The following is a 15,408-nucleotide window of genomic DNA, read 5'->3' on the forward strand; positions in this document are numbered from 1 at the left end:
TAACAAAGGACTTTAACTACAGGAGTCTACCTTGTGCCTTTAGCTTTGTTACAATTTGCATGCGTTACTTCAGTAGAGGCTTCTAGGTTGAAAGACCTACAAAAGCTTGTAGCTTCCATTGGAAAAAAATCAAGTTATCACCTCTTCCTGTCCTGGTCCTGAAAGCGAACTATGCACAGCTCTTCACTGTGGTGTATGTCTTCTGCTGTGATGGTTGGTTGCTTGGTGCTCAGATATGACAGGAACGAGTGTTAATAAAAAGAATGCTTTAAAAGAAGGTGTTAGAATAACTAATAGTCCTTTTATGACTCTACTATGTAATTAAAAACATGGAACTTGACTGTGTATGATACTAAACCAGCTTGTTATTAAAATAATAATGCCATATTGTATTTAAGAAACAAGCTGGGCTCTCTCAGCTTTGAATTAATACTTTATAGTGTCCTTTAAATTTGAGCAGATTGAAGGACTGAATATTACTGTATGGCAACTACAGCACTGTTACTGGACCTTGAAAATAAATGATGTAATTTTCAAATACAGGTCATACTGCAGGCAGAGGAAGATTTGAAGGAACTAGATGTCGGAATCAACGAATTAAAGAAGCGTGTAGACAAGCTACAAATTGACCAGCCTTCTGTGCAAGAGCTGTCTAAGATCCAGGTATGGTTCATAAGTTCCATCCTAGACCTGTCTGGTGATATCAAAGGTATTAGTATGCTCCTTTTTAATGTTCATAATACAGTTTAGGAAAGCATGTTTAAAAGCATTTCAGTGTGTATAAAAGGTTATTTTCTATCTGATTCATGTAGTTTTTCTACTTTTGCATTTTCAGATTTTCTAACATCTATTATTAGCAGTGGTAAGCATAAAAGCATATGGAAACATGTTTTCTTTCAGGTCTTGTTGACTTCCTGTTCAAACAAATAAAGTTAAGCATGTAAACATAAATGTCTGCTGAAGGTTGACCCTTGTTCTTACCAGTGTCTCATGTTCTGGGGTTTACTTCTCTCTCACATCTGTTGTTGTTAATAATAATAATAATAATATTTGTAAAGAAAGTGAGAGAGAGGGATTAAATGGGATAGATAGCTCAGTGTGACCTTAAACTGGAAATGTTCTACTTTTACTAGAATACCTCTCATGTTCCTGCATACCTTAAGATAGATTTGATTTTGAACACACCTAAGTAGTAGGACTCTCTGAAGTAGATACATGTGGGCAATTGAGCCAGAACTTCTATAAGGCTGTTGAATCTCCTGTGAGCAGTTTGGTGCTGATGCAGGGGAATGCTTAAGGAGAGATCAAGAAGGTTTACAACTGAATTTTACCCTTTATAATGACATGATAATAAATTGGAAGCAAAGAAGACAGCTTAAAATGGACCATAAACTTATTAAGCGAACGAAATGGTTATCTCAATTAAAAATGAATGGCTAAGAGTTTGTGCAAGTGTGTCTTTTGTCCAGTTCTTTATCCATTTGTTCTTGGAGCCTCCTGCTGGGTTTTTTTTCCTGTCAGGTTATGTGTAGATATCCCACTCCCCTTGATTTCAGTCTTAGAAAAGCCTTCCTTTTGCTTTTTTTGACAGTTCTGTTTCTCACAATTTTATCTTTAAAGCTAGGGGAGTCAGCTGCAGTCTGAGGGTGGGTGCTTTGCTGTAGCACTGGGTGGTCTTATAGATACTTTGGTTTTTTTAGTGTCTAGATGTCTTTATCAAAAGTATGGGCTTATCCTCACAGTCAGATGTATGTTCTGAGAATACAATTCTCAAAACCAAAACAGGAAAGTAATCCTGTTCAGGTGAAGAAAAGCATCTGCAGGTTGTTCTCACTTTTATAGTTGAGATATACAAGATGAGTAATAGAACACAAGAGATGATGAGATTCTTCCTTTTGGCTCATTTGTAATTTGGCAGTGTGGTCACACTGTGAAATACACACTGTGCTTTTTGTATGCTTTACTGCTCTATATAAAGTATGATATTGCAATTTTAGGCCTGGTTTGGTTTTTACTACAAGTTGTATATATCTAGCTTGTTACCAGTAAGCTGCTGGGGCAGGGGAGGGAAAAAAATCTGGCTTTCAGATGCCTATAGCCTGTAGCCATGATGGAATCCGTCCAACCTTCTGTATTATAAGATGCAAAGTGTAAACAGCATCTGCAGTGTGCTGTAGCCACACAGTAGTCTGGTTCTTGATAATATAAGCCTAATAACCCTACTTCTTTGCTGTATAAAGCAAGCCTTTGAGATTCTGCTAACTTTGTTCCCAAATGCATGCACTTTGAAAGAGTGGCAGGTCTTGCTTGTTTTTTCTTTCTTTAAATGGCGAGTTGTTAATTTATCAATGAAGTCAGTATATCTGCACAGTCTTTTTGAGCTGGGAATGGATATTATTCTGCTAGTACTCACGGTAGGGACAGTAAGGTTGCTTCTAGGAAAATACGTGTAGGTTGTGAAATAAGAATTACATATAAAAATATTGCTGCTCTTTGCCCCTAAGGATAAGTATGATGAGTTGATGATGATCATTGGATCCAGACGGAGTGACCTGAATCAGAATCTGGCTCTTAAGAGGCAGTATGAACGGGCTTTGCAGGACCTGGCTGACCTGGTAGAAACAGGCCAAGAGAAGATGGCTGGTCATCAGAAAATGATTGTTGGTTCTAAGGAAGAGGTTCGATCACTACTTGACAAACATAAGGTAAAAACCTGTGACATATTTCAGGACTAATCACGATCGTTAAGCTTGAACACAGCAAATTGCTAACCTTCTGTTCCTAAAGGTTCAGGAGCTTTTCAGAATGGTGGACCAGTATTAAATCAGGATATATTAAACCTTACCGTATTTTAAATTGGAATCCATTAACTGTTCTGACTGAATGACTTTGAAATGCTCTGTTGAAGGTGAACCCGAGTAGATTGCATTTTCTTCCTTATTCTAATAAGTTATTATTCTTGTCCTGTTATGCTACAGAGCAATTTCATCCACCACTTTATTTTTTTCGAACAGAAATTTGTTTGCTAATAACACCCACAAAATATAACATAATTTTTCCATGTTTTTTTACTAGACAGGGGTTTTTTTGGTGGTATATATCTAATTTATGCTATTTTTGTTTATGGAATGAGAGTTTGGGTAGAATTTGTGTGGAAAGAATGACTTTTTTCTTTCTTTAAAAAGGCCATTGTCCTTCTTAAAATTGTGTGCTAGATTTTATGAGATGTTGGTGGAGGTAAAAGTTTACCTAATTCTGTGTCTACAGATCCTTGATTGTACTGCTGTCATCTTAAAATGACATTTTAGTAGTAGTGAATTGAGTAACAATTACAGTTTCTATTTTATATTCTGTCTTTACCCTGTCCCTCACACCCAAATTTCTCAGGAATATTTTCAGGGGTTGGAGTCTCACATGATCCTGACGGAAACACTCTTTAGAAAGATGAGTAGCTTTGCCCTCTTGAAGGAGACTCAGTCACATTCAGAGCTAATGACACAAGCTTCAGCTATATTAAAACTGGCTCATAAACGAGGTGTGGAGCTGGAATACATTCTAGAGGTGAGAATTTCTCTGGTCTTTTCTGTACTGCCATTGTGATTAACCACCAGGATATTCTATGATGGTGGTTTCCTGGTGCTTGGACAGAATTGATGGATGTCAGTGCTTTTTGTCATACACACAAGGCACTGATAGACTATGTGTAATCTTTGCTATTTAACTGCAGTGATCTTCAGGTGACACAATTTGTGTTCCTTGAAGTTTAAGAGCTGCTTAGCTTTAGCTAACAAGGAGAACATGACAGTTTTATCCATGTGTTGTAATCAAAAGTTGAGCTTGACGTAGAGAAGGTGTGTTATTATAGGTTCACTGGATATTTGTACTGTTATTTCTGTACATTAGCAACCATGCAGCTATAGGATTTCAGATTGAAAAAGTAAGTAATAAAAATTATAGATACTTAGATTCAATACTTATCATATACATGGATAATTTGTGCTTGCAGACCTGGATGCACCTGGATGAAGATTACCAGGAACTTACTAAACAGCTGGAGTCTGTTGAAGGTAGCATCCCCACTGTTGGTTTGGTGGAAGAGACAGAGGACAGGCTTACAGACCGGATTACACTTCTTCAGGTTGATGCTTTTTAGACATTCTTTATGGAAAATTTGGATGAAAGGGACCTCTGAAGGTAGTCTAGACTAGCCTCCCACTTGAAGCAGGACAGTTCCCATGGGCTGGATCAGGAATGGCTTTGGAAACCTCAAAAGATGGAGACCTCACAGCTGAGCTGAGGCCCAGTTGCAGTGCTGCACCACCTCCTGCTGAAAGGGTTTTCTGTAATGCCCAGTCTAAACCTTCAACTTTTAGTTTGTCACCATTGTCCTTTTATATATTGTGTGGCACTACTGAGGAGCATTTACCTTTGCCATCTTTTTAATGCTTCTCCAAAAAGTTATAGGCCTTTGTTAGACACCCTTAGCTTCCTGCTTGCCAATCGAAAACAAGCACATGTCCCTCAACCTCTTTTAAAAGGGTGCGTGTTTTAGGTCTCTAAACATCTTAATAGCTCTACACCAGACCCTAACTGCTTCATTCTTCTTGAACTCTGGGAGAATTGGATGCACTACATCTGGCCTCAGGAGCACCATACAGATGAGGATAATAAAATAACTTAAGTCAGTTGTTCACAGTCCTAATGTAGGCCAGTGCTCTGGCTTGCCTTACTCACAATGTCTTGGTTATGGAAGATGACAGGTTAAATACACTAACCATTCCCATCCTAACCTGTAATGAGAAACAGGGTAAGTCTGCCCAAGTTGCAGAATTTGAACGTCTTGTTGAGCCTCCTAACATTTCTGCTGTCTCCAACCTGAAGTTTATCAGTGTCTCTGGACCAAGTCTGCCATTTTTTGTCTCAACCACTCCCTGCATTAGTGTCATCCACGAATTGACTGAGGGACCACTCTCTGTCATCATCTGTGCCATTAATGGATCACAAAATGGTTGGGATTGCAAGAGACTTCTGGAGGTCATGTAGTCCAGTCCCCTGCCTAAAGCAGGTTCACCCAGAGCAGGTTGCACAGTTTTGCATCCAGGCGGGTTTTGAATGTCTCCAGAGAAGGAGACACCACAGCCTCTCTGGACAGCCTGTTCCAGTGCTCAGTCACCCTCAAATTAAAGAAGTTTCTCCTTGTATTCAGATGGAAATTCCTGTTTTGCAGTTTGTGCCTGTTGCCCCTTGTCCTGTCACTGGGCACCATTGAAAAGAGCCTGGCCCCATCGTCTTGACACTCTACCCTTAAGATACGTGTAGACATTTGTAGGACCCCCTTGCAGACTTCTGCAGGCTAAACAGGCCCAGCTCTCTCAGCCTTTCCTCACAAGGGAGATGATCCAGTCCCCTCATCATCTTTGTAGCCCTCTACTGGACCCTCTCCAGTAGTTCCCTGTTTCTCTTGAACTGGGGAGCCCAGAACTGGACATAGCACTCCAGATGGGGCCTCACCAGGGCAGAGTAGAGGGGGAGGACAACCTCCCTCGACCTGCTGGCCATGCTCCTCCTAATGCACCCCAGCATCCCATTGGTCTTTCTGGCCACCAAGACACACTGCTGGCTCATGGTCAGCTTGCTGTCCAGCAGAACTCGCAGGTCTTTCTCTACAGGATGCTTTCCAGCAGGTCAGCCCCAGCCTGTGCTGGTGCAGGGGGCTGTTCCTCCCCAGGTGCCAGACTTTACACTTGCCTTTGTTGAAGTTCATTAGGTTCCTCTCTGCCCAGCTCTCCATCCTGCCCAGTCTCGCTGGATGGCAGCGCAGCCTTTGCTGTATCAGCCACTCCTCCCAGTTCTTGTCTCACCAGCAAACTTGCTGAGGGTACCCTCAGTCCCTTCATCCAGGGCACTGGTGGATAAGCTGGACAGGACTGGACCCAGCACTGACCCCTGGGGCACACCGCTGGCCACAGGCCTCCAGCCTGACTGTGCTGCTGGTCACAGCCCTCTGAGCTCTGCCGTTCAGCCAGTTCTCAACCCACCTCACTGTCCACTCATCCAGCCCACACTGCCTGGGCTTGTGTGTGAAGATGTTATGGGAGACTGTCAGGGGCGTTGCTGAGGTCAAGGTAGATAGACAACACCCACTGCTCTCCCGCCTCATCTACCCAGCCAGTCATTCCGTCATAAAACACTGTTAGGTTGATCAGGCATGATTTCTCCTTGGTGAATCCATGTTGACTACTCCTGATAACCTTCTTTTCCTCCACATGGTTTGAGATGACCTCTAGGATAAGCTGTTCCATCACCTTTCCAGGGATGGAGGGAAGGCTGACAGGCCTGTAGTTTCCTGGGTCCTCCTCCTTGCCCTTTGTGAAGACTGGTGTGACATTGGCTTTTGTGCAGTCCTCAGGCACCTCTCCTGTCCTCCATGACCTTTCAAAGATGATGGAGGGTGGCTTAGCAATAACATCTGCCAGCTCCCTCAGCACTTGGGGGTGCATCCCATAGGGGCCCATGGATTTGTGGGTGTCACGTTTGCCTAAGTGATCTCTAACTCGATCCTCCTCAAACAAGGGAAAGTCTTCCTTTCTCCAGACTTCCCCTCTTGCCTCCAAGGTCTGGGATTCCTGCACGGAGGCCTTAGCAGTAAAGACTGAAAGAAAGAAGGCGTTCAGTAACTCTGGCTTCTCTGTATCCTTCATCACCAGGGCACCCACTTCATTCAGCGGCGGGCCCACATTTTCCCTAGTCATCCTTTTGCTACTGATGTACTTGAAGGTCTTTTTGTTGTTCCTGACATCCCTCACCATATTTAATTCCAAATGGACCTTACCCTTCCTTATTGTATTCCTGCATGTTCTGACAGCATTCCTATATTCCTTCCAAGTGGCCTGTCCCTTTTTCAACATTCTGTAAACTTAACTTCTTCTGTTTGAGATTTGCCAGAAGCTTCTTGCTTATCCATGCAGGCCTTCTGCCCCCTTTGCTCAATTTCTTACTCATAGGTATGCACTCATAGGTATCCTATCTTGAGCTTGGAGGAAGTGATGCTGGAATATTAGCCAGCAGTCTTGGAACCCCCTACGTACAGGAGTCCTAGCACATGGGACATCTTCAAGTAGGTCCTCGAAGAGGCCAGAGTTGGCTTTCCTGAAGTGCAGGGTTGCAGTCCTACTTACTGCCCTGCTTCCTTCATGCAGGATCCTGAACTCCACCATCTCATGGTCACTGCAGCCAAGGCTGCCCCCAACCTTCACATCCCCAACCAGTCCTTCTTGTGAGTACAAGGTCCAGGAGCACACCTCACCTCACTGGTTCCTCTGCTACCTGTGTCAAAAAGTTTCCATCAGTGATCTGCAGAACCCTGCTGGACTGTGTGAAGTTGTTCAAGGTGTTTGGGCCCAAATATCAACAATCTCTGGAGTGTTCCACCTATTACAGTCTGCTAGCTAGACATGAAGCCTTTGATTACTAGTGTCTGAAACTGGTAGTATAGCTAGTTTTCAACCCATGTAACAGTCCATTTTATCCAGCCTTCGTTCTCTCTGCTTCCAGAGGAGGGTCCTTTGGGAGATGGTATCAAAGGCCATACTGAAGTCAGTCTTGTCCACAGAGACAGTAATTTTGTCATAAAAGGCTGTCACATTAGTGAATCCAAGCAGAATATTCCTGATAAACTTTTGGTCCTTTTTGTCCTTGAAAATGGATTCCAAGAGGATGTGCTCTGTGATCTTTCTAGAGAGCAAGGTGAGGACAAACAGTCTGCAGTTCCCCAAGTTGCCTTCCTCCTCAAATGCAACAAAAACTAGTAGTTTAAATATAGGTTCTCTACCACATCCTGTTTTTTCAGTCTGTTGTCAAAATGAGAATTCTTGTCTAGTGGTTTGTCTTTGTTTCGTTATACACCAGACACTTTGGTTGGGTTTTTCTGTTTTCTTCTTGTGTTTTACAGAAAAATGTTTGCTAGGTTTTTCTTGCCAATTACCTTCTTGTCTACTCTGAATTTTTATGTATATTGTTCTTTTACCAGGCAGCTTTCTGCTTCTACACTGGTATGAGAGGAACTTAAGCATTCTATTGTGTGTGGGTTTTATTTTGGTTTTGTTTAATGCTAAGCATTGTTTGTGTTCATCCTGACCCTAAATTAGTTTCCCTTTTTTGTTTCTCCTGTCAGTTACATAAATTATGTTATTAGGTTATTAAAATCCAGATTCTCAGTCTCTGCTAATTTTTAATATTTTTTTTCTTTCCCTGTGGCCACATTTAGGTTGAAAACCCATCTTAATTGATTTATTACTGTCCTAGATTTTTTTTTATGTTACTCTCTAGGAGTTACACATTTATTTGTGTATGTAAGTTACAGTAAGTACACACACAACATGACATACATAAATATAAAATTATATTAGTAGAGCTCCATTTGTGTGAAAGCAAAAAAGAAGAGGGATAGAAAATTTATGTACTCAGCATATGACTGGTAGTTTTGTATGCTTTACCTTGAGATCTTCAGATAGTTTCAGCAGAACTGAGAAATGGAAATGCACTTACATTTTGTGGTCAAGTTTAGTCAAATATACAGATGTTTTTAAAATCCATACTATTTGTATAATGACAGTGGAATTTGGCGGGAATATTTGCCCACATACACAAAATCTTTACCCATCCACAAGTGACCGTGTAAATGAAATCTGCCTCTGCTCCAGATTAGATTTAGGTTCACAGTATTAGGGGACCTTGACAGGCTTGAGAGGTGGGCCCATGTGAACCTCCTGAAGCTCAACAAGGCTCCAAGTAAGGTCCTGCATGTGGGTTGGGGCAATCCCAAGCATAAATACAGGCTGAGCAGAGAATGAATTCAGGACAGCCCTGAGGAGAAAGACTTGGGGATGTTGGTGGATGAGAAGCTGAGCATGACCTGGCAGTGTGCACTTGCAGCCCAGAAGGCCAACTGTGTCCTGGGCTACATCAAAAGACACGTGGCCAGCAGGTTAAGGGAGGTGATTCTGCCCCCCTACTCTGCTCTCATGAGACCATACCTGAAGTACTGTGTCCAGCTCTGGGCCCCCCCAACAAAAAAAGGACACAGACCTGTTGGAGCGGGTCCAGAGGAGGGCCACAGAGATGATCAGAGAGCTGGAGCACCTCACCTGTGAAGACAGGCTCAGAGTTGTTCAGCCCGGAGAAGGCTCTGGGGAGACCTTACAGCAGCCTTCTAGTAGCTAAAGGTAGCCTGCAAGAAAGCTGGAGAGGGATTTCTTACAAGGGCGTGTAGTGACAGGACAAGGGGAATGGCTTTAAACTGAAAGAGGGTAGATTTAGATTAGATAGAAGGAAGGAATTCTTTACTGTGAGGGTGGTGAGGCACTGGAACAGGTTGCCCAGAGCAGCTGTGGATGCCCCATCCCTGGAAGTGTTCAGGGCCAGGCTGGATGGGGCTTTGAGCAACCTGATGTAGTGGAAGGTGTCCCTGCCTATGGCAGGGGGTTGGGACTAGATGATCTTTAAAGTCCCTTCCAACCAAAACCATTCTACGGTTAACAGCCTTTCCTTTTTCAAGTACCTTTTTTGCTTTCTTGTGCCGTAACAATTGGCTTCTATGTTCCGTGGGATTTGAATGGGTGGGGTGATCTTTATTGTAGCCATGGATAGCAGGAGGGTAGATCAGTAAGAAGTTAGATGACCAGAGAGCTGAAGATAGGCATTTAAAGTGCTGAAGAGTGGGCACTCCTAGGTTGATATTGGACACCTTAAGCTTTGATTGCAGTAGAGTTTTCAGGAGATGGTAGGCTAAAATCTGATATTTTAATTTATTTTTCTCAGAAATGTTGCTGTCACACAAAGTTTATTTTGAAATTGTTCTTTTCAAGTGTAAAGTATCTACACCAAGGAGGTGTACACATCTGCACATAAGGAGGTGTCAACAGGCATATTGAAGTGAGGGGGTTTGTGACAGCATGTTCAGATTTTGAGCAGGTTACCTGCATGATGGTTCTCAGGGAGTTCCAGAGCTGGGGCACAGGGAGAAAATGTGATGTGCCGTGGTGACATTGGTTACGCTAAAAAATACAGTAAAAAACCCCTAAATGTTGAGAAAGTGTAGTAGCAGAGACCTGCAGAGCTGTCTAACCATCTGCTCTGTCATTACAGCATCTGAGATCTAACCTGACTGAGTACCAACCTAAATTATACCAAGTACTAGATGATGGGAAAAGGCTCCTTTTTTCTGTTAGCTGCTCAGATCTTGAAAGTCAACTGAACCAACTAGGAGAACACTGGTTGAGTAACACCAGCAGGGTTACCAAGGAGCTTCATAGGCTGGAGACAATCCTGAAGCACTGGACAAGGTAATGCTGATGTAATGGACAATATAAACTTCTTCACCTGCACTGTTCAGGTCAAAGTCATTCTGAACGCAGAACTATTAGAGTCAACATTTAAAAGAAAGCACTTTGAGATGTATGTGACAGTCTGACTACTCTACATTATACTACTTCTGTTCCATAGAAGTGCTATTGTGCTCTCTCATTTGAAATGAAACATGTACTAGATAACAGCTGGTGGAAGTCAGAAGATGTCTTATTTAGATGACTAATTTAGAAGCCCCATGTGCATGCAGGTTGATGAGAAAAGGTGTATGCTTTGCTAGAGTAGCCTCAGCATGTGCTACTACTGGCTTCTTGTAGGTCTGTGTCATTGCATATAGGAAGGGGAGCTTTTAGCTGACTTTGCAAATGTTAATACGCTACTTTTGAAATGAATTCTCTAAGTAACATACAAGCTTTGTCTATTATTCATAATATCCCTGGCTTGTTGGCTCACTAGCCTTTCAAGAAGATACATAGAGGTTTTGTACATGTATAGGTTATGTGGAGACACTCCTATTCTGACACTTCATTAATTGCTTGGCACATGAAATGATATGGATGTAGTTTCTGAAAAAAAAAGCCAACAATCTGCTCTGAGATACCTTGTGGTAAAGCTTTTGGAAGATTGAGCCTTCTAATGGAAAGCAAAAATCTATTTATGTGTGTGTGGTGGGATGCTGTTACAGCTTTCCCAAACAAATTTGTAGCCTAGTTACTAGTCCTTCATTAAACTCACTTGTTCCTAAGAGGCAAAAGGAAGGCACTGTTAGGAATTGTGGTTATAATGGTTAAAATAAGAGCTTCCTGATACCATACCTCTTTTTAAAATTAAGTAATGTTTTTTGAAATTTGATAAAGGAAAGAAAATACTTTTATCTGGCGTACCTCAGTTGGAAAAAAGAAGTGACAATGACTATTTTAGTTTTCTTTAAACACCTCTACAGGTATCAGAGTGAATCAAATGAATTGACACATTGGTTACAATCTGCAAAGGAGCGACTTGAATTTTGGAGCCAACAGTCTTTGACAGTTCCTCAGGAACTAGAAACAGTCCGAGACCATCTGAACTCCTTTTTAGTAAGTCATTCCTGGACCTAGGACACCTTTTTCTCTCCAATTACAAATAAAAAGTTGAACAATCATATGGTTATGCTTTTTCTCATTATTGAAGTAGCGAGTATGCAAAAAAAAATATAAATCTGCTTCTCTAGGTGAGCTGTCCTTCAAAAAACTGGTATGTATGCACATTAAACACTCCCTTGCTAAATGCAATGATTGTAAAGCTTGATGATGATTTTGAAAACAGAAAATGGTTTTATGACTGAGAACAATTTTTCTTTTCACCTGGTCTCAAGTACATCTGGTAGACTCTAATAGAAGGCACATATTTTTAAAGGGAAGGGAGGATATTCTTAGCTTTCTGAGGTAAAGCTTTCAGTACAATAAACAAGTACTTGATTATTTCCACAAAAATAATTTTCCTTACAGGAGTTTTCAAAAGAGGTAGATGCTAAATCATCACAGAAATCTTCTGTCCTAAGTACTGGAAACCAGCTCCTCAGGCTGAAGAAAGTGGATACAGCAGCATTGCGTGCAGGATTGTCCCACATTGACAGTCAGTGGACAGAGCTGCTCACACAAATCCCAGCAGTACAAGAGAAATTACACCAGGTAAGGAAGGCCAGTGATGGCCTTCGATATTCCAGAAAATTCAGACCATACAGTTGGTGCTGCCTTTGAGAGATAGTCACTTCCTTCCTCCATTTATCCATGTGAGGCAAGATAGGAACAATGTTACTCCTGCTTTAATGTGGAAAAGCTTACATTTATATCCAAATCCTGCCTACCCATGCTGTCTAACACCAGTTGATGTTAATTTCAGACTTTCACTGTTACATTTGTTAAATCTTAACCAAAGAACCGATGAGGGCTTTTTCATCATGTTTGTATGCTTTTTGAAAAAAAGGGAGTTCGTGTCCCTTTGCCCTGTCAGGTCTGGATGGTGGTTTTGTTCAAATTGAATAGACTGCATTCAAGTCTGTGCAAGACAAAATAATTCTAAGAACATTTTACAAGGTTCCTGATAGTATATGTAGGAGCAGGAGGGATTTGGTTGTGTACTTCTGGGGTTTTTTAGTGCTGTAATACTGAAGTTAAAGAATTATACTGGTCTAAAAGTTGGTTTAGTATTTTAGCTGAGGAGGTTATCAGTGTAAGCTGTTGCTTCAGTTTATAGTTTGGGATGCTCTCAGAGTTAGTAATATCATGATTTAGTGGGAGAGAGGAAGGGAAACAAATGTTAACTAAGTCTATTACATTAAACAAATTAATGTCATTCAGTAGTTTTCTGATCTGCCTTGTAATGCAAAATACATATCTACCTTAAAATGTCATAGAAGACATTTCTGAGTAACTAAATGTAAGCACACACTACTGTATCAAATGGTGAAAGTGAGTCTTTTAAGAAAAAAACAGGTACTATTCAAAATGAGCCCATTTAGAAATCACCACACAAGACTAGTAGTATAAAATTATTTTACACGAGTCTATTCATTAGCCATTTAGAAGGACAGGAAAAGCATAGCTTAAAGTTGATGTTCTACATAAGCCAGATGCAAAATTAGGAAATGAGAATGCAGAATCTTTAGGAAGTCAGAAATGGAATCTTTGAGTTTGTCCTGTTTCCTTGTACAATGAAGAATGGAAGTAAGAACCCTTTAATGTAATATTTCCATATTAGGATGCATGCAGTTATAAGATATATTTCCTATTAAAACCTTTCTTCTTTTTTTTTATAAACTTCAGTGATATGTTACGAATGTAGAATATATGATAATAAGAGCAGGTAAAGGAAGTGTTCTATGGTAATGCAAAGCAAGGAATTCTTATCCATTGTCTTCACAACATGCATTTTAAGTCTCTTATCTCTACAGCTCCAGATGGACAAAATTCCGTCTCGCCATGCTATGACTGAAATTATGAGCTGGATTTCCTTGATGGAAAATGTCATTCAGCAGGATGAAGAGAATATAAAAAATGTAGTAGGACAGAAAGTCATTCAGGATTACATCCAGAAGTACAAGGTACTGAGTGGAAATGTTACTGATTTCCCTTTCAAATCATCCCCATTAAATATATATACATATGTAGAATGTAAGTGGTTGAAGAAAAGAAACCAACCCTTAGATTATGGACTGGTTAGAATTGTACAAAAGTTAAATTTGGTAATATCTGATACTGTGGAAAAAAAAGCCAAAATTACTTCTACTCTGCTGTTTAGTTATGGCAATAATATAATTTTTTATATGCTTGCCTTAATTTCCAGGTAAATCCAAAGCAATATGTACATGATTAAACATAATTAGATCTGTCTTTCATCCCAACCCACAAAGCATTTTGCAAATTATGTAAGTTGTTTTATGAATTCTCTGTGTAATACCACCTTCTCCTCTAAATGTAGCCTGTTCTTGAATGGAAGGTGGCCAGTGGTTTACAGAGCAAGGTAATTTTGATCAGTATCTGAAGCAAAAATTAAAGATGCTGTGCTGTATCTTGAGATAACTATTGAGCAATATAGATATGCCACAATTTCACTTCTTTAACTAGATCAGTAGCAGTAGTGCTCTTAGCTAGATCTTGTAACAGATTTGCACACAGTGACTCTCCTCTCAGGGTCAGTTTTGTTTCACTAGTCTCCTGAAAAATCACTTCTTGGCTATTATACTTTGTATGCAAGAATATATTCCATGTTATCTGTTTTTTGAGTTAAAATTTTTAAGACTAAATAAAATGAAAAAAATCAATATATAGCCAGGCTTTCTTAAATCTGATCCTTGAGACCAATATCCATATGCTTACAGATTTATTTATATTGGGGGGGGGGGGGGGCGGGTAGGGGGACAGAGGGAAGGGAAATTCTTTATTCCAAAGGCAGTGTATTGCTGCTTTACTTCTCAAAATTTAGAAAAAAAGTAACAGTGTTTTTGATTTCTTGTCAACTGCTAAAAAACCTTTTAGCTAAACTGTGGTAAAGTTGTAATTTGTGAACGTTTTTCCTGTTTTGCAGGAAGGTGAGAAATTTTGGTACTCATGTTTTGGGTTTTTTATTCCCTTCTTTTTTACTAGGGTTTCAAGATAGATTTAAATTGCAAACAATTGACAGTAGACTTTGTGAACCAATCAGTGCTACAAATTAGCAGCCAGGATGTTGAAAGTAAACGCAGTGACAAAACTGATTTTGCAGAACAGCTCGGAGCAATGAACAGACGTTGGCAAATCCTGCAAGGCCTGATAACAGAAAAGGTAAAGAAAAAACCAAAACCCTATCTGCTCTGTAGCAAACTTTCAAAATATGTGGAACTATAAGATTATAATGGCTAGAAGCCTCTGCAGGTCATCTGGTCCAACCACCTGCTCAGACAGAGCTAACTTTACAATTAGATCAGATTTCTCAGGGGCTTGCTTAGCTGAGTTTTGAAGATCTCCACTCTTCTCCTTTTTGTCATGCATCTGCAAGAATAGTCTGTCCATCTTCACCATACCTCCCCACAAGGGGACTGGACAGCACAATGAGATGCTTCCTTTGCCTGCTTTTTCCCCAGGCTGAATGAAGCCAGCGTCTCCTTGCATTTCACATGCTCCAGCTCCCTAATGACTTTATAGCAGTTCACCAGTCTGTCCATCTCTCCCTTGCACTGGAGGGCCCAAAATGGGTCACAAGTGTAAAGGTGAAAGAAAGAACCACTTCTCTTGACTTGCTGGGTGCACTCTCAATAATCTAACCCAGGATGCCATTGGCCTTCACCAGCACAAATGCACACTGCTGATTTATTAAGTTCAAGTTATTGCCCACCATAGCCCCTAGGTCCTTTTCTTCTATCCAGCCTGCTGCCAGCCTGTATTGTTGCTTGAGGTTATTTTGTCCCAGGTGCAGGACTTGAAATTCAGCAAAGGCAAGTGTAAAAAGGATTGATGAGGCTATTCCTCCATCTTGAATTTTCTCTGAATGGCAGCCTTACTTTCCAGCATATCAACTACTTCTCCC

The 15,408-nt window shown here is 40.8% G+C and overlaps 1 protein-coding gene across 14 annotated transcripts in view; it reads left to right on the plus strand.

Annotated features, from left to right (window-relative positions):
- SYNE1 (spectrin repeat containing nuclear envelope protein 1) overlaps nt 1–15,408 on the plus strand; it is a 317,016-nt gene that overhangs the window by 236,869 nt on the left and 64,739 nt on the right. For all 14 annotated transcript variants that reach the window (XM_055810929.1, XM_055810939.1, XM_055810935.1 and 11 more), the window contains 9 exons: nt 544–663; nt 2,505–2,705; nt 3,388–3,561; nt 4,007–4,138; nt 10,147–10,343; nt 11,309–11,441; nt 11,853–12,035; nt 13,298–13,447; nt 14,490–14,666. In XM_055810929.1, coding sequence (XP_055666904.1) covers nt 544–663; nt 2,505–2,705; nt 3,388–3,561; nt 4,007–4,138; nt 10,147–10,343; nt 11,309–11,441; nt 11,853–12,035; nt 13,298–13,447; nt 14,490–14,666 — 1,467 coding nt within the window. The remainder of the gene's footprint in view (nt 1–543; nt 664–2,504; nt 2,706–3,387; nt 3,562–4,006; nt 4,139–10,146; nt 10,344–11,308; nt 11,442–11,852; nt 12,036–13,297; nt 13,448–14,489; nt 14,667–15,408) is intronic.

This window comes from Falco peregrinus, chromosome 7 (assembly GCF_023634155.1).
Source record: "Falco peregrinus isolate bFalPer1 chromosome 7, bFalPer1.pri, whole genome shotgun sequence".
Classification (NCBI taxonomy): domain Eukaryota; kingdom Metazoa; phylum Chordata; class Aves; order Falconiformes; family Falconidae; genus Falco; species Falco peregrinus.